Raw genomic sequence first — 24526 nt, 5'->3', positions numbered from 1 at the left:
TTGCTGACGCTGGGTGACGACGCTGCCTGCTTGTGCCTGCCTGACGACGAGTTCACGACGGAACGAGGAAAATTTTTCTCTCAGTCGTCGGTGCACTAAACAAGTGACTCGTGAGTGCAGATCCCATTTCATTAGAAAAATCTTCTGCAAAAATTGTCAATTTCGGTCTGAAAACAGTGTAAAAAGCAGGCTAAGTGATCGGGGAACATTTTGCAATAGTATTCGGTAAGTTTGCATCGTTGGTTGGTGGTGAAAATTGCGTTTGAAATTTGTACCCAGCTCTTGAGCTGGTAATTTTCAGCTTGCAATCGATGTGTGGAGGGCGCTCTGGTGTTCACTGCTGGCACTCCGCCCTGCCGTTTCCTACCCGCGCATCCAGTGATTGTTCAAGCTGCAGAGTTGCCATATATACAGTTTGTAGGGGCTAAGTAAAATTCCTATTTTTTATCAGTTACGTTTAAAGTAAAACTGATTATTTCAAATTAATAATTTAAAGGCACTTGTAGATCAAATTTACCTATTTATTTTGGATCACGTTGAATTCAATTTAGAAAATGAAACAAACTAAGCTTTTCAAAAATAGATAAAATAAAATAAAAAATTGACAAACTGCCGCAGTGTTTATAATACACTTTATGAAAGGCACTTGATTCCGTATAATGGAATTTCGCATCTTTGGAAACGTCCATTATTGGCGATTCCGTTTCGTTGAACGAACTACTCGGGCCCGTTCCGATCGATATGTATTATAGCATACACTCAAAATATTCTGCACATAACTAATGGTAAATTTCCATATGAAATTCTAGATGATTATCATGTGCCGCATATAAACAATCCGCCTAGAAATACACATAGAAATTACCGTGGACCCCCGTTCGTTTGACCGTTTTTAATCTGAACACTTTTTAATTTGAACCCCGCTGGTTTGCATGATGTGCAAATTAAAAATGGTTTAAATGTCATTCTCAATATGGCATCATTTGCCTTCGCAGACAATGCACATAAACACGATTTGTTTGTACTGATCTAGCGTGTTTAATTCTAGTTTAATCAGTTTCACATTTCGTTTCCCAACGATTACGATAGAAATCCGATCGGAAAATAACATATTCGCTGTTTGCAATTACCAACCAAACGAGACTAAATCAAACCACCAAAACAATAACAAAGAGCAGGGCGGCCGGTTCATACAAGTTTCAGCATATTTAGGGTTGCTAGTTGTTCAAATTAAAAACGAACCCCGTTAGTTTGCATGAGGAATCGTTCAAACGAACGGGGGTCCACTGTATATGGATATGAATAGTATGTGCAATTATACACATAAAAAATATACGCATATGAATAGTATGTGCAAAAGTTTCGCGTACCCATAAATTATAACTGTGTGGCATATAAAGTTCATTGACTAGGCACATTGCAAAAATCTATGTGTGGGACACATAGAAACTATACGAAAAGTTTTCTCAGTGTACGTTGTATTCCGATCGAAGCGCAATTTCTGATCGGATCCGGCTCCGATAGGTATGTAGAATAGAGGCGACTATTTTATTAATTTTCAGTTTATGTTTACGATCCGTTAACGATGTTTGTAATGTGTTTGATTTTACTTTGTCTAGAAATGTGTTCAGTATTATAGTAAGCGACTTAAATTAGTTTTTAAGCTAGCAATCTGTATGATGTAGTCGAAGATTGTTATTTTTTAAATGAATAAAAACAGCATTACTGGCAGGCAGGCCTGCCCGCTACAAGAATTTACCGTGATGGTGAGTGGAATCGGTGGAATCCATTTCGCTCAAGTTAACGTGATTCTTTTTTTTTCTCGTTTGTGAGTGTTTGTGATCATTTCGGTACGGTTGCTTTCATTTCCTTGAGCGACTCTTGTTTAGGGTGAAAATTATCGATCCAGGCGCTGAGCTTGCTGCTAGTCATGAACAGGCCGAAGAATGGATCTGGCTTGTCAACAAAAATGCCAACTGATAAATTGAGCGAATTGTTGGAAGTTACAAAGCATTGGGAGTTGATCCAAAAATTTCCTTGGATAGGGACTATGGGCTGATACATTGTTTTCTTGTCACTGATTTGATTACGTGGCTTCATTTGATAGTTTATCAAATAAAACTTGCAATAATTGAATATTTAAATTTTATTCGAAATTTTCCAAAATTTCCACTCCCCTAACCCAGTATAGTTTCCATTGCTATTCACTAAAATCAAGAAAAATTTAATTAATATGTTCGGACTGCAGGAAGAAACAGTATTGAAATCGGTAAAGATGAGAGTGTCTGAGCTGGAATTAATCTTTTTTTTTCGAAACGGCTCTAAATTTGATTTTGGAGAAAAGTATTAGGTTGGTGCAGCAATCTTCTAAACTAACGAGAAATATTCAGGGTTAGTGGAAGGAGTTGCGGCAAAATACTCAAAAAGTTAATAATGAACAGTTTGCAGAGAACCTGAACTAGCAGTGAAGGCATATTCACGATGTTACATTGGACCCTTCCGCTGTAGCCAGATTCAGTGAGTGGTTTGACTCGAGTGCCTACGAGTAGTAACGGAAGAAATTTTAGTACTGGAACCGTGTTCTTGCGGAGGCAAAGAATTGTATAATGGTTTTTTTTTTTCGAGAAAAGTATCTCAATATATCAATATCGGGCTGCATTCAATTTTTTAATGTCAGAAAGAGATGTTTATAAGGGTTCCAATGGTGTGACCAAATAAAAAGCTTTATTCTGCTTTTCACGGAGTACAGATATGTATTGCTGAATAACCCTAAAATCTGCGGGATAAATCCATTTTTTTCGTCAAGAAAGCTGTTTTCATTTGGAATCCGATGGAAGACTTATTAATTAGGGTTACAGTACTTTTCCTAAGTTTACGTTGTGAAATGATAAAACTAATTTACCTGGCCTAGTGCGATCTTAAGAAAAAGGCATTCACTTCAGCATTGACAAAATTAAAGTAAACTGCCGTTTATTTGACCAAAACATCTAAAAACAACTATGTGCCGTAAACAAATACCCGTCCATCGGATTTTTAATGAAGAGCCTTTATATGGTGAAAAAAGATTAGTTATCGAGCATCCGTAAAAAAATAGATATAATGTGATGTCGTTAACCTGCTTCATCATCATGATTTTGGTATTCCGCTCGAATGGCATTACATGCCACAGAACACGGGAATGGTCCTAGTGATGGACTAGAAGGAACGTTGAAAAGATTGGCGACACGAGTAAGCTTCAAGGAACAACGATTCAAACTTCGAACCAGTTGTATGATTGGGCACTAAGCAAACTGTAATTTAAATGTCCACTTTGTGACAAGGCAGTAGTGTAAGGATGATAAAAACAATGCGCCAGATTCAGCTCTATGATGCCTATTCCAGGAATTCGTGCAGTGCATTCAGTAATTCCTGATCGTGATATCGCTATGCTAATGAAAACTTATCCGAGTTCCGAAATTACCTCGAGGTTTCGAATAACATCCGGAGTAAAATGCCAGATTGGTCGACATAATGCAAAAAAGAATAAACAAACAGCTAGAAAAATTGAATAGGGCCCTATTTTCGCAATCACCTCGTTTAAATTTTAGGTGAGCACAATTTGCGATTTTGAGTCACCTAAGCGGCTTCCCTTACCTAAGTGACTGTACCGTGGATCTCCGTCCGTTTGACTTTTTTTAATCTGAACACTTTAATTTGAACCCGGCCAGTTTGCACGACATGCAAATTAAAAATGACTCAAATGTCATTCTCAACGGTGACATCATTTGCTTTTAGATCATTTGCTCATTTGCTTTTAGGATCAGACAATGTACATAAACACGATTTGTTTGTACTGATCTAGCGTGTTTAATCAGTTTTACATTCCGTTTCCCAACGATTACGATCGAAATCCGATCGGAGAATAAAATATTCGCTGCTTGCAACTGTCAACTAAATAAAACCACCAAAACAATAACAAAGAACAGGGCGGCCAGTTCATACAAGTTTCAATATATTTATGGTTGCCAGTTCAAATTAATTAAGCCCGTTAGTTTGCATGAGGAATCGTTCAAACGAACGGGGGTCCACTGTACTAATCAAATGAGGACTGTAAGGTGAGATGAGGGTAACTGTAAGAATAGGGCGCGCAAACTTTTTTCATTAACACTTAATTGGCCTAACGTCTTACGATAAGGCCTGTGCAGTATAATTTCTCCATCTATTTCGGTCCATGGCAGCTGGTCTCCGTTCGAAAATTACGAGGTCCTCTTCTAGCAGTGTCCACCTTTCGTGCCCGTAGAGGACAACCGGTCTAATTAGCGTTTTGTACAGTATGCACTTTGTACGGGGGCTCAGATTGTTCGACCGCAAGTGTTTGTGGAGTCCGTAGTAGGCCCGACTTCCGCTGATTATACGCCTTTTAACCTCACAGCTGGTATTGTTGTCCTCTATTGCCAGTGTGCCAAGGAATACGAACTCGTCGACTACCTCGAACTCGTCCCCGTTGATTACCACGGTATTGCCCAAGCGGGCCCTCCGCCAGCATATACTTCGTTTTAGACGTATTTATCTTCAATTCAATCTTCTCTGCTTCGCGTTTTAGTCTGGTGTACTGATCTTCCACCGGTTAGAGCGGACATAGTGGTGTGGTGTGTACGCCTGAGATAGAATGACCCACCTAGAAGTGGACTAGGCCTTCAACAGCCTTTTCATTACTGAACGCAAATATTAATATATATGCTTGACCGCATTTTAAGGTCAAGACTAAAAAACACGAGGTTTGGTCTATTTCATAGGAACGGAGTCTTTCCCCGAAAACCCGCGCTGAGAATCGCGGCTAACAGACGGACAGCGTCACACGCAGTACCTTGTAAGTCGCAAGGGCCTGCATAGTGTCGTCGTCCCACCAGTAAAAACAAAGTTAGATTAAACTTCTCGGTCGATGGTTTCTACAGTAGACCAGTACCAGCGACAAGTAGACAAGTACCAGCGAGCCACATGCCCGTGCGTCTGAATCCGAACATGTTGAAACATGTGCGTCTGAATCCGGGTATAATCTCAGATTATAGCTTGGTTCGACCCATGCACCTTCCAGCATTGGACAAAAGGTAGCCGTCACAATGACAACTTGTTAAGCTACCAATATCCCCACCACCCTTACCTTTCCACTCTCCACTCCATTCAAAAGTTTTTCATTACTTTCCCCTATCGTCCCTTCATCAATTGTAAAACTACCGTTTCAAAAAATATTAATATATATGCTTGATCGCAAGGTTTGGACACAAATCGGTTCATCACTCCAAAAGTTTCTGTGACATTGAAAATTTTATTAAAGCTTCGTAAAAGTAATATTTTCGAGCAGGTTCTGGTTTGCAGATTTCTAACTAACGATTACGATAACATCGGTAGACAGGCAAATTATAATCAAGTGTCCGTCAGAAGAAAATCTTCGATTTCGATACAATTGGCACGAACGTTTTGATAATGTAGGTACAGGGAACTCAACGCTCAGAATCCCTTAATCAAGTCGCTATTCGTTGGAGGCTAATGACAGAAAATGAAAGTCTACAGCACTAAAACCATAGTACTGATCAGTGGTAGAATTTAAATAAAAAAATCAAATTCTTGTACCTACTTGCCGAAAAAGAAAACCGCGTTTTCCGCGCACATGTAGGACACTTTGTGGTGGTAGAGTAACAATTACGTTGTCGAAGCTAAGATAACTCCGTTCGCAATAACGGGAACAGAAATCTTTATCTATTCCGATCTTAACATTATGCTTAAGCACAAGGAAACGTTTCAAACATGTATCTATAAAATGCCGTACCTAACAGCGATTTTCTTTACTTACAGATTTAGTCGGAGCCCGACAGCGACAGCTACAATGTCGGCTCAACAATTTTCTCTCCGTTGGAACAACTATACCAACTATATAACCGGAGCGTTCGATTCACTCCGCTACGAGGAAGATCTCGTAGATGTAACGCTTTGCTGCGAGGGCCGAAAGATTCGCGCCCACAAAATTCTGCTGTCCGCATGCAGCGCCTATTTCAAAGAGATTTTCAAAGAAAATCCCTGCCAACACCCGGTTATCATATTCAAGAATGTAAAATACACCGATCTGATGTCGATCGTGGAATTCATGTACCAGGGCGAGGTTAGTGTGGTTCAAGAATCACTACCCTCGTTCCTGCACACGGCTGAGCTGCTTTCCATTCGTGGTCTAACCGACAACAGTGGTGACTCAAGACAGCAGCAAAACCCGCAACCAACATCGTCGTTGGCTCAGCAGATTATTCAAACCCAGAATCAGAGCTTGCTAGACAAGGCAACCATCACGACGGCTGAGTCGGTGTATCTGACGCTGCCGTCCAATTCCACCATCGTACATCAACCTGCCAAACTGCTGCAGGCTCAAATTCAAACAGCCCCGCAAATACTGAACAAAACCATCATCAAAGCAACACCGGCGGAGATTCCCGCGTTGGCTGCCGCGGGTGCTACCATCACCGTCCCGATTTCCCAACCACAGCAGCAGACGATCGCTGCGAAAATTCAAGTTCAACCCCAACAAACAACCGTGCAACAGCAGCAAATTCAAATACACCAACAACAGCAACAGCAAGTTCAAGTCCACCAGCAGCAACCGCAACAGCAACAACAACAACAGCAACAACAACAACAGCAACAGGTTCAAGCCACCACGCTGCAGGAAGTAGTGGAAAGTGTCGTCAGTCAGCCGAAGAAAAAGAAAATTAAAGTACAACAGATTATCACATCAACGCAAAATCAACCGACAGGCGCAGGCGCAACGACCACAACCGTTGTAACGGCTCAACAAGTCCCGCAGGGAACTGCGGCAGCATCGGGCGCTACGGAAATCTACGAAACGTCAACGGAAACCTATCACATTACGGCAAAAGCGGAGTCGGACGAACAGCAGCGGGCACAGGAACATGAACACGGTAAGTTGTCCTGTCAGTCCCATCGAACTGAAAACTGTGTTAAAATGTAATTTTGATTACCAGAAACATACACAGAAGCCGCGGCACAAGCTAGCGGTGCGACACTCAAAATGGAAATCCCGGAATACATCGACTGCGGTGAGGCAATCAATGCTTCCGGTGCAAACAACACGACCTACATTCAAGGTTTGTGAGAACTAAACAATTGGGGTTGGATGATTGGCTTTATTAACATTATTATTTTTTAAACTACAGAGGAAAGCTACGAACTGGTTGGTGAAAACATTGAAGACAAGGACGTGGATGATGAGGACATGAATCAGGACGGCATTGAAATGGAAGCTTCGGATATGGATATGAGTAAGTGCTTTGTGCTGGTTAGGTTCAACTTTGAAAAAGATATTAACGTTTGGCATTTGTGTATCTGATTCCGATTAGGTCGAATTTTCCAAGGAGCAACCGACGAGCAAACCAAGGCCAATATACTGCAAGGTTAGTGCGTCTTTATTTATTTTTTTACGGTTTTGGGTTGTCGGAAATGCCGAAAAGGGTAAAGCTTTACGTGTTTACGGAATGGGAAGCAGCGTTTACTTTTCTAAAATATGTTGCAATCTATAAAATAAAATTACCGATTTGCGTAAGACTGTCATTACTTGACTGGAATGGCAAATATTTTGTAACACCACATGTGTTTGCAACGGGGTTTTTTCCACTGATGATTTCAAAGAAATCATTTTCGTTGCCTCCGTTTAACCTACCTAGTTTCCAAAAGCGGAATAGAAATCGAGAAAAATATGTGACAATATAAAGGCACTGGCTTTGTCATTAGATTAAAATTTTCTAAGCTGTTTTTTATGACAATAGAAACGAATCGATTAGAACAGCAGTTGTGTATGTGTTCATTGTGCATGGCCGATTTACAACGTAAACGGAAAATAGAATAAAATGTAAATTTGGAATATTTTTAGGTACGTACAATTTAATTATTCTGTAACCTTTGATCGTTTCCATATCATTTTGTTTCCATTTTTAGTTGGAATATTTCGTTTTATCCTGCTTGCACTTGTATTTTATTCTATTTTTCGTTTACAAATCAAACTGATAAGAGAGAAGGAGAGAGAAAGAGGCATTAGTCATGTTTGAAATTAAAACGCTGACACAATCATGTTTGCTACATTATATTTAAGTTCTTTCACTCTCGCATTTCATTCTATGTTGTGTTTGTCCCTCAATCACCAGACTCAAAACTGGGCTGCCTAGAGGCCAAGAGTCGAAAAAAATCAAACTAAGTGCCATTCGATCAGACGCGTCTAACCAGAGATCTTCTCTCTCCCTCTCTTGTTATCTTCCAGACGCTGAGCTCCGTTTCCGCTGCAGTATCTGCTGGAAGGGCTTCAAGCATCCGATGTCATTGACCCTGCACAAGGATTTACACTCGGGGAAAACCAAATGTCCCGTTTGTTTGCGTTCTTTCTCGCGCAGCTATGACATGCGGATCCATCTGAGCAAGATCCATAAAATTACGCTCAAACTCGATGCCAAATTGAACATTAAGAATATCAGCAATTTGAAGTAAGAAAGCCTTAACACAGAAGGGAGATGGATTGTGAGTGAGAGATAGTGAGGGAGACAGTCGTTTGTGCCTGTGTGATACCATTGTCTGTAGCGGTTCTTCTAAAAGTGGGTCTCTAATCAGTCATTGTCCAAGTCCATGTTGAAACTTGTTTTGAAAGTTCACAGTTTTTATATTGTGGATATTACTGAAAGTTTCATAAAGTAGAAATCCAATATTTATTTGTTACTAACATACTAACTAATCATTCAAGTGCTTTAGGTTCTTCATCAGAGCTTACTTTTTTCCAAGTCTTAACTTTTAATATTGGCCTATTCAATATCTTAATCACAACACAAAAGTTCTCACCCCAAAGTATTCAACCTCGATTTGATTTTATGTTATATCATAACTTACCACCGTATTATCACATTAGTTCTACTGATGCCATGCAAGCAGTGTTAATTTTATCATTGATAAAATTATTAACGAAAAAACTTCGAATTTAGCTAAGCTAAATTAATAGTTCCTTCCTGGGATGTCAGCGAGTCGCGCTTAGTCATCCATCTTTGATTGCTAATTATTTAGGTTTAAGCACTTATAGGTAGATAATCAAAATTAGTTGTGAACTCTTCAAACCACCAAATATTCCTTTACTCAAAAATACCAATTATTACTTTACTTTACTACCTACGTGGTTCGATTGTACTTGTATCTTTGTGAATAACTCAAAGTGACTCACTATTGCCATTACCATACAAATTTTTTCCTTAGGGTTGAATATTCATGAAATTTTAAAGCCTTAGGTATATGTATTAGTGAAACAGGACCACTGCACATGCCACCAAAAACACTGAAATGCTCGTTCTCACCAGGACCATCTGGTATTCGCGACCTAGCAAGTTGGTCACAAGAGCAAGAGAGAGAGAGAGAGAGTACACGTTGACTTGTTGCATTACATACCCCGAAAACATCAGGTTCAGGCTGAAGTCATACACGGAATTGACAGTTGAATTCGACCGAATTGGTTGGACAATTCTTTTATGTAAACTGAATCTACTAGAGATTTTATTGTGTTGGTGGAACGCTTCGTCTGCAAGTAGATTTGAATATATAGAGACCCTTTGTCAACAGATCTGGTGTACCACAGGGATACTATTTATTTATTTCGTTGATCTATTGTGATATCGCCCGGGTGTTGATGTATACTCGCACTGCATTTATTTTTGCTATAATCACTATTGATTGAGCGATATGCTTATTGAATTTTATGCGTGCTTGTGTGTAATTGGGTACTCTTTCTTCAATGCTTTTCTCTAATTTACCCACCTTGTTCCACATGACAGCGCGCAGTCCCCCCCAATTATAGCCATCCCTGGCGTGGAAAAACCAGTACATTTAACTATATGGGTCTCATTGTCGCACTGTCAATAGGCCATGTCGGGATAATATAGAATTCAGCATGAAGCAAGGGTGATGAGGGGCCTGAGAATAAACTCATGCTAAAGTCACTTGGATATCGAATGGCCTGATTCTACGTAGATTTTGGATAATTTTTCATTTGTTTCTCCCCTTCTACACTGACGGCTTTAATGAACTTAATCGCAAACTTGAACACTTCTAATTACTAAAGGTCAGAATCATAGTGGTGATCGGCTTATTTAGATAACCCTAACTAACCGATAAACCTAACTTGCTTGCTTAGCAGCTTAAAGTCAGTGCGCCCCATGCTGTATCGAGAGCTCCTATCCACTCCAGCCGGCCCTTGGTTACTCGTCTGGTTACTTGAGCGTTTCGATACTGGCAAGTCAGCTTCGGTCTGGTCGAGCCATCCGGCACATTGGAACCCGCTTTTTCTGGTCCCGGTGAAGCCCATGATGTGAGCAGATTTCACCGGCTCATCATAGCCTCACGACTTTCGCTAGCTGTATGGTAGGAATTGCGACAATTGTGCCTTCCGTAAGCAGGCTCAAGTCCGTAGAGTCATGTCTGATTACTGTTTTTAAAAATTGTGCCACTCATTTCAGTGCCCGTTCGTCGAATCATACCCTCAATGGTGATGTTAAAAAAACATACACCAAAATGATCTAAATGGCCGCAGTGGTTTCGTTTTCCATAAACAACAACATCCCCTTATCGCAACCATCTTCGCGATTCGAAAGATTCGCCCTTCCTGTGCCTTCGAGACATACATGTAGTACATCACTCGCTCTTGAGTAGCTTTGATCAGCCATGCCAAATTATACGGTTTATACTGCTCATGGCATCTGCCATAACTGTGTTCTACTGTATCGTATGCTGCCCTGAAATTCACGAGAACATAATGAATGCTAAGGCAGGTTGTACTTCCGACAGTTTTGATGGGTGTGGTTCGTAATTTTACGGTCCTCCATAAAACACTCATATGATCCTAGTAAGACGAATTCACCTGCTACTGTCGATAGATGACGTAACAAAATCCGGCAGAGCACCTTATAGGCAGCAATCCAGCTAATTATAGATTGGAAAAAATTACTTTTTTCATCCATTTTTCCCCAAATGCTATAAATCAATCATTGATTTATAGAATTTGTGGTTTCTTGCTATGTTTATAGAGTTCTGTCGGGAATCTGTCCTTTCCGACGACTCTATTAACCGCGCCGAGGCATGCTCATTAAAAATGGGCTAATCTTCATCGGCCCGATTCCTCGGCGTTCTTGAAGTCGTAAGCCGTGAAGTTTGTGAGCACTCCCAGGTTAGCTTCCGTTCCACCTGCTTCTGTTATATCACCGTTGAGATGCTCATCGATGAACTGTTTCTACCTGTCTATCACCTCGCGGTCGTTTGTGACCAGGTTTCCTTCCTCGTTTCTGCACATGTTATGTTTCGGTGTAAAGCCCTTGCAAGATTGGTCGTTCACCTTCTTGTAAAACTCGTGCGTGTCACTAGCCCAGGATAGTTGTTTTTCGATCTAGGTCCTCCTGGCGCTTTTTCCTGCTCGGCAACGTGGTCTACTGATTACGCGCGTTCGTGTCGATGTGCAGGATTCTGACGTACGATAGTCTTTCCAAGAGGCGACGGAAATGGTAGAAGAAAGTAATAAAACAAGCGTTCCGCGGATCTCCCAGTTTGACAAAAAGGAACGAACTACGAACCTATACGTGTTACTTCAATGACCCTTCCCTTGCCCAATTTCCATAACCATGAAAATTCCATTACCATAAATATCTGTTTCATTTCTTTCTTCTACCATTTCCATCGTCTCTTGGATAGACTGCCGTTATAATTATTTATTTATGAAATTTTTTTTTCTTAAACCCTGCCTTTGTTAAACCTTCCATAGAAATACTTCGACGCTTTGCCGGGCGGCCTTACGGCAAACAGCCAAAACCTTAGCCATGACTCATGAAAAGTTGACTTTCGGCATATACTCCAGCTCTTTCGTGGCCTAACGGTCAGGTATCAGCATCTTTGACTCGAGCAGCACGGCCTAACGGTCCCACCCGGAGCACGTTGACGGTCTTTGGTACAACGTTTATCTTCACGGTCCATCTCCTCCAGTTATCTCTTTGGCTTGGCATAATGGACCGAGGCCTGGTCCAGGCAAAAAATTACATCCTCCTTCAGGTGGTACTTCTTGATGAAGGCGGCAAATTCCGGTAGGCACTTCGTACTGTACCATTATAACCAAGACCGGACCGGACTTTCAGCCGCTCTTTCGGGATGATTGCCTGTTGCTCAGACATGGCCGACCTCGAGACGCGCTTTCGCATAAAAATGTCCTTTTGGCCAGACACTACTTCACCGTTCGGCCTCGACCTCCCGGCCCAAAACACGGAACAATGAGGTCATCTTGCTCTTGAGTTTCTGCTGGAACCAAGCTTCCGTTCGACGCTTTCACTTTTCTTCAGAAGGGAGAGGATGTTATAAATGTCGGATTGGCTATATCCGGCGGACATGAGTGCGGAGTACCTTACGGTGTGCAACTTTTTCTCTCCTAGATGAAGTTGACGGGGGATGTTCATATCCCCGACGACAATCTTGATATCCTGTTACGGACAGTTGTTGTACGTTTCCTCCAGCTGCGCGTCAAATGCATTCTCGTCGTCGATCACCTCACCTTTGCGACAGATTTCGTCCAGTGCCATGATGCTGAACTTTTAGGATTCTAGCCATTCACGAAATTCAACGATTCGTAAGGTTTTCGTTCTACACCCTTATTTCCAAGCTTGGGTCCATGCCGAATGTTCCGAGTCGAATTGTGTTGATTGTTTGTCGTAGTTTGGCATAGGTAGGTTGCCTTACCCAGGACCACGCTACCGTATCTTGTGATGAAGCTGCCATCTTGACTTTAGTGTCGAGACAATACGTACGTTTCATTTCAAAAGTCGTGTCTGTACATGCTAACAGAAACGAAGTGTAGGAAGCAATATCCTATTGGTGGCGTTGAACTTGTATTGTTTTCAGCAACAGTTTTCAATGGCATTTCAATACATCAACGAGTGTATATCTGACTTCGGGACAACCGGTTGCGGTTGTTGGGTAAATGAAGGGCCTGTGGATAAGTCCATGCTGAAGTCACTTGACATTGAATGGCTTGATTCCACTAAGATTCGAACCCACGAATACACGCTTATCAAAGCAAACTCGGTAACCTCGGGTTGACAATAGTATTCCTCATAGTAGTACTCAGCATTCGCATGAGTACCTGCTTCCCTGTCGTCATACGACCTTAGTTATAGTGTCCTTCGGGGTTGGTTAGGTGAAGTTGCTCGTATCCCGGTTGTGGATAAGAGATGTTTAAGAGACTGAGAACCATTTTGGCCGTTTATCAGCAAGGATATTATTACTGTGATTAGTATTCTTTTTGTGATATCGTCTTGATGTTTTTTGTTGTTTTCGGAACTTAGTTTTTAACAGTATTGTTATTGAGTGAGCGAACTGCTATCCCTGTTAGGCAAAATAGGTGTTTTCATCTTTTATTCTTCCATGTTTATTCAACTTTCTAGAGCCAGAAAGAGCGGAAACTAGTTATAATTTCCCTTGAACAAAAGGTTTCTTATTATCCTCCTCGAGCCAGCAGTGGGTCTTATTCTAGGTTAAGCAGAGTTTAGCAGAAAGGAAGGTTGTAAACAAGCACCAGAATGAAACCATACTGAAATCACTTAATGTAGAATGGCCTGATTCTACCAAGACTCAAATCCAAGAGTACAAGCTTGTCAATGCAAATTCAGTACCCCACGGCTATAGAGCCCCGTCCATGGATCCTTGATCTCCTGTATCGTTAGGTTCTGATTAGAGATGGTCGGGTATGAAAATTTGAATACCCGAACCCGACCCGTACCCGATCAAGAAAAAAATTGAAAACCCGTACCCGACCGGAACCCGCAAGTTTATTATTTTTGATACCCGAACCCGACCGCAACCCGACGGGAACGGGACGGGCCCGGGTACCCGACCATCTTTAGTGTTAAATGTGGTCAATAGGGATACCCGAACCGACCCGTACCCGATTTCAAAAACAAAAATTAAGAACCCGTACCCGACCCGAACCCGCAAATTATTTTTTTTCAATACCCGAACCCGGCGGGTACGGGTACGGGTGCGGGTTTCGGGCAAATTTTCCGCTACCCGACCATCTCTAGTTCTGATGCCATCTGAAACGTACTGAAGGATTAACGGATGTCTTTAGCGTTCCTCAGGGGAGTAAACTTGGACCGCTTTTATTTTCGTTTTAATTCATAGCAACCAGAAGCTAAGCGTGTTTGCTTATTCAATTTCGGCCACATGTTTAATCGAGTTAATAATCGTATTCTGATTAAGGCTTGTTTAGAACTTTATACTTAAAAACCTAATACTTTCCTGATGTGGCCAACTTGTCTTGCCTGCATTGCCCGTTGCCGCGTACTGAGGATTACAACGAAAATACACATACAGGCATTTCAACAATTGGCAATAACTCGTTTAACCCCTACTTTATTATCCAAACCAATTAAAAATCGATTGTTACAGTTGAAGGACCTTGATTACTCTATTGCCACTATACTATAATCGCCTCGATTCTGCATTCCGATCGGGCCGTTACGATCAGAAACGTTACGATCGACGTGTGTTGTAGCATACGATGTATTCCGATAGAAGCGCAATTTCTGATCGAATCCGGCTCCGATCGGTATGTAGAATAGAGGCGAATACTTGATAATATTTTACTGGGAAATGGTACCTATACTTTTTTTCTACCGACAAAATTATTATCAAAAAGGTTACTTCCTGTTGCTTTGCAAAAGCGATTAAAGTTTTTTCAAGTTCTATTCGTACTACTTCTACTTCTTGAATGTTAGTTCCATTGATATGGTTGTATTCCGTTTTATTTGTGTGTCGTCAGCCCGTGCATGCACAGTTGACCAATTTTATTACGTACTGATCGGTATGTTCAATGGGAATCTTCCTGTATAGCTGCGAATTTCTGTGAAATTATCCGCTTCCGTTTCACGTCAAGACGATGAAGAACGAACGAGACCCAAGGGGAAGAACTGCAGCAATGGAAGAGATTGTGAGTGCTAGAAGAGGTTCGTTATGCTTCCTAGAAGCAGCGAGAATAATTTGTAAACACTTAGTATAAGCATCATTTAGTTGTACGGTAAAGTTTCCACTATTGTAAAAGTAGACTGCAGACTGATTAAAAAGAATGAATGCAGGTTAATTTATTGTAATGGACCTAGAACGAAATGAAGGGTGGAGAATAAAAACATTTAAATGATTTTTTTTGTACATAGTTAATAAGAAAAAATCCTGGCATTCGAAATTTTCTACGTGCCAATGGTACGGAAACTCCGAAAAATCTTATAAATTTTAAGTATTATTATTGCTGAAAGCAAACCAGCTGTTGAAAGAACGAAATTTCAACAATTTTGAAGTATTTCTGCTGACATAGGGAAACACAATGCCGGATTTATGCCCCGAGACTCCTATACTGTGTGTGTCACAAAGTTTCAGGCTTATAACAATGCAGACTTCTTAAGGTACATAACTATTACAATGATTACCATGTTTCATGTTTGCTCAAACACTTCTTCGAATAGTAGTAAATCAGTGTTCTATTGTTAATGATTTGAAGAGATGAACACTTGAAAAAAAAAACGAAACTCGCCAAACACCACGGTTTCACTCGGAGATATAAATCCAAATTTGTTCCCCTCCCTATGTGCAGCTTGGTTGTCCTTAGAACTGCATGGAACGGAACGGAAGAGAATGGTAAAATTAATGCACACCTTTTCCTCTTCTCTTTCTCTCTCTCTATTTCTATTTCGCAGAAGTGTTTGAGCAAAAAATGAAACCGAAGAAGTACAAGTGCAAAGATTGCGACAAAAGTTTTGCGGCCTGGAAATCGCTCACGATGCACAACCACATCCACCGGGGGCTCACCAAGTGTACCATCTGCGGAGCGGTACTGTCCCGGACGGCCAATCTCAAGCGGCACATGAAACTGAAGCACGACAAAACCGTCACACCGAAAGTGGAACTCCTGCCGGCGGACGGCTTCACCAAGGAAGAACAGTGCTGCATCACACCGACGGGCTAACCAGTGCACATAGTCTTGCTCGAAGATTACAACATTAAGTACTACAGCAGAGCGTGAAAAAAGATAGCGAAAATTTAGCAGATTGTAAGAAATATAATGAATGTAAGAGTAATTGTAATTTTGGAACCGATTGTGAATTACAGTTGTTTTTATTCCGTGAAATTGTTCACCAATCTAAAGAAGAAAGATGGTTTCCTTTTTTCGGATTTGCATTCTGCAACGGCTCCCTGACATTGCATTTTCCTTAGCCACGAGAAAGAGTTAACAGAGAGTACTAAATAGTCTATTTGTTTTAAAAAATCTAAAATTTTAATAATTTTCAATTCAATAAAAAAAGCTGCAATTTGCAGCTCTTTTTGTTCGTTTTTCAATAAAATCAACTCTTGTTTAAACGCGCTTTTTCCAAATCTCTTTGTTCTCTCTTTCTCCCTCTCTTTCTTCTAGATATTGTAAGCTCAAATAAATGGTCCCAATGTCAGGTCTGTAAATTGGTAATAACCTCCGTAAATCTGTGGCGACATATGCGAACGCAGCATACGAATCAAGAGCCCAAAAAGTGCGAGCACTGCAACAAACATTTTAAAAATAAGTATAGCCTACGCGAGCACGTGCGAATGGCACACGAAAATAAGCAACAACAACACCAGCAGCCAGCAGCAGCGATCACGACGTCGTCGGTGCCGGTGGTGGGGACGGCCGTCGGTGGGGAACCACTGTCGCCGAGAAGCAGCTCTCTAGCGGTGCTGGGATCAGTGCTAGGAGGCGGCGGCAGCAGCCCGGGAGTGTCTGTGGACGAACCTTCGGCAGGAGGACTAACCGTACTGTCTCCAGCACAGCTGGCAGCCGCAACAACGATGAAGCTGTTTTGATTTCAGCTGTAAAAAGGGTATTATTGTCCGTGTGACCGACCGATAAAAGGCACAAGGATCAATTGACAGTACAAACATAGATGTTGTTTGCTTGTGGGGAGTGCTAACTAAAAACAAAGGACAACGTTGCTCGAAGTTGATCAGAATCTTGGTATTCCCCTAAAAGCGCGGGCATGCGAATCGAATTAGTTCATAAAGAGATTATAGTCCCCTTATAGTGTACATAAAACAGAGTGATTCGAATCAATATTAAGTATTAGATGTCTATGCAATAAGTAAGTTATTCTCAGTTACTTAGAATATGTAGATAAGTGTACAATAAAAATGACACAATCGAAAGAATTGTCTAAATGAATTAATATTTCTTAATTTCCTGTGTTTCGATTTATTACGGATTGTAGAGTTTAACGATATTTGATTGATTAATTTTGATGCAGTTTAAAAGCTAACTCAGCCTAAAGATGTACCAGAATTATCACATTGCCTCACTGCCAACCGCACTGGTCATTGCAGAATTTGTTTCTGGGATATTAAAATGTAAACGAAATCACATTTTCAAATGTTTTCATATCCTGGCCTGGGTAACCAAAATCAGTTCTTGCAATGGCTTAGCAGCAGCAGCGGATTGCGGATGATTATTTTCTGAACTTGTTTGATTATTTGGATCCACACATCATGGTAAGGGTGTCGTAAAATCAAAATTCCAAGATGAGTTCCTTGAGAGTTGAAACTCTCGATTATTTCATACTTCATAATCATAATCATAATCTTGTACTACCTACCAATGAAGTGAATGGTTTTTACGACACTTTTTCGTGCTGATCGCTATGCGATTTGGAGAACACCAATCTGCAAGCAAGACTACCATTTATTGTTGCTGGCCGCAATCCTCTATGGAGTTCACCAGCAAGAAATTTTTCAGGGCATCTGCGTAGAACAGTCTGCATTTGTCGGGTATTATGAAGTAACCATTGTTGATAAATATGGAGACAAGCAGTGGCCCGAGAGTATTTCTTTGTAACACACCAAAAGGGTTTCTAAAGGCAATCGATTCATCTTCGCTCATATTAACTTTGCAGTGCGCCATAGACTGTAATAGGGTTGCAGAAATCAGGCTTCAGGAAGAAGCCGTTTAAATTAAGAAAAACGTTTTTACGATTGAATTCCACTATTAATTTTATTCACGACAGATACGTATTTCGCCTACGACTTGCAGGCTCCATCAGTGTATGTTTTCGATGAAGAGTATCCTATCAATATTTCTCCTTTTGGCGAGAATTTATGCTTCTAGTGTATTCCAGTGTAAGGGCACCAAACTACAGCAGCGTATTCTTAGATAGATCGTACGATAGAATACTGCAACAGGCGTAAACTAATAGAAAGTTCATTCTTTCGATACCAGCTCACAAAGATATCGATGAGCTTTTGCAATTTTTGGCAATCGTCAAACGATTCGATCAGTACGTACGCTCACGTCGTTGAAAAATAAGGAAAATAGTAGGGGTCCAAAATTGCTTGAAAAATTCACTGGAAGATGCGTGACCTAGTTGTGCTGAGAGGCGGCGATTAACTAAGTATGATTTCAACCAGTTAACAAAGCTCGATGTTGCACCCATACGCTCAATCTTAACTGCAACTAAATTGTGATTCACACGGTCGAAGGCAGCTTTCAATTCAGTGTACATTGGATCTTATTAAGCACCATTGAGTACCCAATATGATGTAAATTCTGCAAGATTGGTAACAGTGGATCGTCCACGGGAGACTCCTTGCTAAGCACAAGAGATTTGCCATTTTACTTCATACATCCAGCTGTTTGCATATAAGAATTTCAAGCAGTTTAGAGCCACTGCTCGTTACCACGATCTCCGTTTTTGCATATCGGAAATAAGATGAACTACTTCCAGGCATCTGGGAACGTTGATTGCGGTATGTACTGATTACAAACAGCAATGAGAGGTGCACAAAGAGCATCACTACACTGCCGTGAATCGCAAAACGGTCCCATTTTCTCTGGAGTTTCCAATATAAGTGGGTCTGTTATGCGGTTCATGGCAGTACATTGCTCTAATCGATGGAATGCCATCCAGTCCAGGCTGCCACGATGATTTTGGTTTGTAGATCGCATTTTTAATGTCTGCTTCCGTAGACGTCATATTCCGCATTTCCAAAATACCCAAAATACATTCAAAAGTGCCTCGCCGAGGAATGAATCCCTTTTTAAAGCCAAAGCAAAGCAAAGCCTAGATGCTACATTCCGTTATCGGAACTTGATCTTCTATTTTTTAATACAATAGACTTCGCCGCCAGCTGTTAGAATACAGGACAATTGCGTGGTTAGAGCTACGATCCTATTGACTCTACGACGACTGGCTTGTTAGACCAGCATCGTACTTCGAGGCCAACTGGGAGGCCGTTTTTAAAGACTGGCAAACAATTCACAAATTTCACTCGGACAGCTTGCCAAATCATGTTCCAGCTATGATATTAAAGTCTGTTGGACTGAAGAAAACGTAGTGTGCCATGATTGTTAGATTGTAAGTTTACCTACTACCCGTGTTTTCTTGTGTAATCTGCCACAGCTGGTCTCGATCGACTGTATCTTATGTTGCCTGGAAGTCAATAAAGATGCGATTCGTAGGCATGTTGTTCTCCCGACATTTCTGCAAGATCTGCCGAATGGTAAAAATTGAGTCCGTAGTAACGCGAGCTCCCATGAAACCCGCCTGATAATTTCCTACGAAACCTTGTACTTGTGTGGTATTCAGCCACCTAATAAATAAGTGTATTGCACGTATCGTGAAAGCCATCCCCCGGCGCCATCCCGAACCCCGAAGGCTTGCTGTTCGTTCTTCGGTTCGTATGCGCAGTGAGTTCGGGCATGTTGCCATCGTACGATAATCTTATCCCTCAGTGCGTAGTTAACCTCTTTGAATATAAGTTGTGTGTGTGCTAGATGCGGCATGTTGGGAGATTCCTAGTGGATAGCAGTGTTACACATTTGGCGACCGCGACAGGTTTTTTGCTGCTTATCTAATTAATAGCATATAACTTATCGGACAGCGGCAAAAATAAATCATGGCTTCTGGGAATCATCCAATGTGTGGCTGAATTAAGCACTGAAATATCCGAATAAACGATTGTGCAAATTGAACAGGAAATCTGCACGAGAAAATGGCTGCCGTATGTGGAAAAGTACTCGGTACGATACTGCGTCATTCTTTTTTTCTTTTCATCGCTTCCAAGAAATGCGATAATAGTGAGAGTCGATATCAGCTCGGGACGAGCAGTGGTAGTTTTTGGTGCACGATGGCACAAAAGATTTGATTATGTATGAAGACGCAGGAAACTTTGTTAGCTCGGGACGAGCATTTGTAAAGTTTTTTTTTAGCTCGAGACGAGCATTTGCAGTGACGTTATATAACTCGGGACGAGTATTTGTAATGTGTTTTTTAAAGCTCGGGACGAGCATTTATATAGCAATTGCAAAATTGACTCTTAGCTCGGGACGAGCATTGGCAAAGTTGTTAGTTCAGTTAGCATTTGCAGCAACGTGTTTTAGCTCGGGACGAGCAATTGTAAAATTGGTTGCCAGCTCGGGACGAGCATGTTCAAAAGTACTTTGATAGCTCGGGACGAGCATTCATGGAATTGATTAATAACTCGGGACGAGCATTGCTAAGAACTATTATCTGGTTCGTAACGAGGAAAACGCCGTCCATATTATTTTGGGTAAATAAGCGAAAAGGGCGAGTAGAGCACACAAGCAATTTGGCTTGAAGCTATTGCAAGAAAGCAAATTTTGCGAGATTAACAGGATGATATAGTTTACTATATATGGTGAAAGTTTAAATAACCAAAAATTTAGAAACTTTCAATTATAAATTATATCCATGGAGAATTTTTATCTGTGAAAGTAAATTTTGAAGCTAATTACAAGATTATGATTATGAGACAATGTTTAGTCCAGGTAGATACGGTCCTGCTCCGATTTACGGAAGCGATAGGGAGCATTCGTGTGAATCGGAGGACAGCCAAGTGTTTTCTCCAGGCCGGTTTGTCCGTATCAGTAGTCCTGACGAGAACAGCGTGGAGTACACTGGCGATTCGCAAAACGAAAATGTGGGAAACTTGGACGAAATATTACGACAATTTTGAAATCGCTGCAAATGCAAATGACCCAGCCCAGTTAGGCGTTCCCAACTATTATATTTATCGGTGGGAGATGACCTTCAGGGCATCGTTCGAGCAGCTGAGCTAAAACCTGTTTGCGGCGAAACCGGCAGCTATGCAGCTTTTGTCAGGGATATTGAAGAATATTTGAAGGGATTAACCGGTAGTTCAGCTGAACATGGTACTTTTACGTCAACGTGCTAGGAGGAAAGGGAACCGGCAAGTCAGCTTCCATCTCAGGTTGAGGGAGAAGGTTGGGCTGTGCGGTTATAGCCCAATTGACCAAGACCGTTGCTTTCTTTCCTTGAGAGTAGAGGGAAGATGTGTGGTATTCAGCCACCTAATAAATAAGTGTATTGCACGTATCGTGAAAGCCATCCCCCGGCGCCATCCCGAACCCCGAAGGCTTGCTGTTCGTTCTTCGGTTCGTATGCGCAGTGAGTTCGGGCATGTTGCCATCGTACGATAATCTTATCCCTCAGTGCGTAGTTAACCTCTTTGAATATAAGTTGTGTGTGTGCTAGATGCGGCATGTTGGGTGATTCCTAGTGGATAGCAGTGTTACACAGTACTATCGGTGACAGACAGCGTAACAGGATCTAAGAGAGTACCTTTTAAGCAGCAATACTTGCAGCAATTGAGCCGATCACCCTTTTTAGCGATGGCACTCCTTCCATCCATTCCTCCGGTAGCTTCCTTCCAAATCTTGGAAATAACTCACCTTTAGAACCGTTACTATCATTTCTCGGCCATGTTTGTATAGCTCTGCTGGTAGGCAGACGTTACCGTCGCCTTTGTTGATCTTCAGCAGCCCGATTTGTCGTTTAACTTTCTGGAGATCTGATACTATGGGACATTACTATCTTCCATGGGCATTTCGAGGTTAACTTCCGTTCACCTTCCCGTAAAACTTGCGCGTGTCATTAACTCGGAATAGTACCAATTAATCACAATCTTCTGGTGGCTTATACTCTTCAGGACCGTGGTTAACTGGTTGGCTGAGTTCTCCCTAATGGCAATGCTCAGATAACTTTTCCAAGCCGTTTTTTCTTTCCATCACTTGTTGACATTTTTCATCAAACCTATCATTTCGTATACTCCAGGGCTCTTCACCTATAGTACCCCTCCGATGGCTGAGTGTATTCTGTCTCAACCGTCTTCGAGGGTGGAAGCACCTAACTCCTCGGAAGAAGGAAGTGCCTCATCCAGTATCCGCGCATTAATCTTGGTAGATTAAGGGCCATCCAGCTGCCTAATGTTCAGACGACAAGGACGGCTTAAACGTGTCTGATACACGGTTGACAGCTTTGAGCGCACATCTGCTGGCCAGAGAGAAGATACGCACCTTGTAGGGAACGTATGTTCGTGCTGTTAGAGAAGAACCAGTCATCTATGAGAACATGGTCAATCTGGTTCATTGTACGTTTGGCCATTTGCCAGTTTGGTAAAAAGTGTTGCTTCAAATGATCCTCCCCATCTTATGTTTCGCTCTTTCCCCTTCACGTCTTGTCTCGCCTAAAGGGAGGTACTGTAAACCAGTGGTGCCCATGTGCAGGAGTCATGTCGCGGGCCAAATCAGATTGCTCCATGAAAGCCGCGGGCCGCACTGACTTCTGACTAAGTATTTCAGCTCATAACGAAATGTAAAATGTACGGTCTCAACTATCATTTCTTAGGACCAAGCATGGAAAATCATTGGTTTTGATCAAATCTATGAGTCATATGCACAGTTCATGATCTGTATAGTTCATGGCAAACAGCGAATCTTTAGCTTTAGCTTAGCATGGTCTTGAAGTGGCGAGTACTTGCCTGTGGTGAAGACAATTGCGGGGCTCTCATTCGATATTCGAGTATACGACGATTGGTTCGTGAGAAAACTGATTTCATGGGTCCCCTTTTAAACTAAGCTACATTTTATTGTCGGCCACTGCAATATTTACCTACTGCCTCTTCTAAATCTGATTTTTATTGCTATTTTTTCAGATTCTGATTCGATGCGATCCAAACAGCTACACACCTGCAGCGAGTGCCATCGACAATTCTGCTCAATGAACGCAATGAAACGACACAAACTGGCGAAACACGGCGACAACAAGGTATCCTACAGCTGCATCATGTGCAACGCCGTCTTCAAAACCAAGTGGTCCCTGTCGACGCACAAGAGCAAATATCACCGGGATAAGGTGATGATTATACCGGTCAAATCGGACATTTCCACGGAAAGCTCACCGTCTACGCCGACCACGACCGTAGCCTCTGCAACACCGGTTACGCCGACTGGTACGACGGCGACGACGACGACAACGACTGGCTCGTTGACCGTGCGTAAAATCGGCCAGCTCGCTCCTACCGCCACCCGGAAGACCATTACGATCAGTTCCGGCGGAACTCCATGAGGTTTGCGAACTCCGGTTGTCGCCAGCGCACCGCGCAAGCAGCAGCAGCAGCAACCGGCCGAAGCAAACAAAGAGAAAGCCGAATAAACGCATCGGACTGTAACGCGCATGAGTTATCCTCACAGTAACAGGAGCAGCAGAGCAAGGAGCTGCGAAAAAAATCTGAATTCAGCGAACGGTTTGTTTTTATAATTGTTCTATACTGTATTACTGGCATAGATTTTGTTTTAAAAGAACAAAATATTTCAATATGCAAAACAGTTGTATCTGAAATGTCGAATCCATAACACTTGGGAGTCAAATTCATTTTTGACACACTTTTCGACTGTTGATAAATGAAATATTTTGATACGATTGGCTGGAGAAAAAACTCCCATCTTCTCCAAGCCGGCAGAATATTAGCGATAAGGAAATGTTTTAAATTGTAAATTAAACTTGTCGTAGAGAATCAACGTGAGTGTAGCAAAGCAAAAAAAACTATTTCTTATTTTAAGTCGATACTAGGCAGTAAATTGTTTATAAGTAAAAAGCTTTTTCCTATCATGCATAAGAAAAAACGGATGTTTTGTTGATTCGAAAGAAACTACAGCAATTCTGACCGCCGCTTTCTCACTGTTCCCTACAGGTTTGAAGACTACATCAAAAGTATTGAAGCGATCCTGGCAAAATGAAGAAATTTTGAGAGGTAATTTTGTTTGATTTATTCTGTGACCTGTAATCTGTGGGGGGTTGACTAGCTGGATGCTGATGAGCGCATCAGTTCTACACTAGGCCCGAGGGGTGATCTTATATCGGGCCCTCCCAGAGTCATTTCTGCCTGCCGATACAGCCAATAAAACGCAGTAGCGATGTGACTCTGGAGGTTCCACGATCAGACTGCGTCAAGTTTTGGTCATATAGTCATATATCAGTCTAGTTATCAATGTTATATAAAATGGTAGACGTTTGAAGCTAAGAGATAAAGATATACGTTTTTCATACCTGCTCGGGCGCTCACACTCCGTTTCTCTTACCCTTTCATGATGAATTTT

General features: G+C 41.6%; 1 protein-coding gene across 3 annotated transcripts; it reads left to right on the top strand.

The window, feature by feature from the left end:
• Positions 1-70: 70 nt before the first annotated feature.
• On the top strand, positions 71-24031 carry LOC128733575 (protein tramtrack, beta isoform-like). Of its 3 annotated transcripts, none has more exons than XM_053827251.1 (6): positions 71-225; positions 5833-6944; positions 7008-7130; positions 7200-7304; positions 7383-7436; positions 23083-24031. In XM_053827251.1, the coding sequence occupies exons 2-6, from the start codon at positions 5864-5866 to the stop codon at positions 23493-23495; spliced, it is 1776 nt and encodes a 591-aa protein (XP_053683226.1). In that variant the 5' UTR covers positions 71-225; positions 5833-5863; the 3' UTR covers positions 23496-24031. The 3 variants fall into 3 exon arrangements, with proteins under 3 accessions (XP_053683226.1, XP_053683236.1, XP_053683244.1); XM_053827261.1 differs by lacking the exon at positions 23083-24031 and adding an exon at positions 15789-16243; XM_053827269.1 differs by lacking the exon at positions 23083-24031 and adding an exon at positions 8297-9021.
• The last annotated feature ends 495 nt before the right edge of the window (positions 24032-24526 follow it).

This window comes from Sabethes cyaneus, chromosome 1 (genome assembly GCF_943734655.1).
Source record: "Sabethes cyaneus chromosome 1, idSabCyanKW18_F2, whole genome shotgun sequence".
Lineage (NCBI taxonomy): Eukaryota > Metazoa > Arthropoda > Insecta > Diptera > Culicidae > Sabethes > Sabethes cyaneus.
This window is presented reverse-complemented; position numbering and strand designations above follow the sequence as displayed.

Bases quoted from the DNA above. Each gene is read 5' to 3' on its own strand.
- LOC128733575 (XM_053827251.1), top strand. From the start codon at position 5,864: ATGTCGGCTCAACAATTTTCTCTCCGTTGGAACAACTATACCAACTAT. The intron at 6,945-7,007 runs GTAAGTTGTCCT...TTTGATTACCAG, and splicing joins GGCACAGGAACATGAACACG to AAACATACACAGAAGCCGCG. The intron at 7,437-23,082 runs GTTAGTGCGTCT...CTATTTTTTCAG, and splicing joins CAAGGCCAATATACTGCAAG to ATTCTGATTCGATGCGATCC.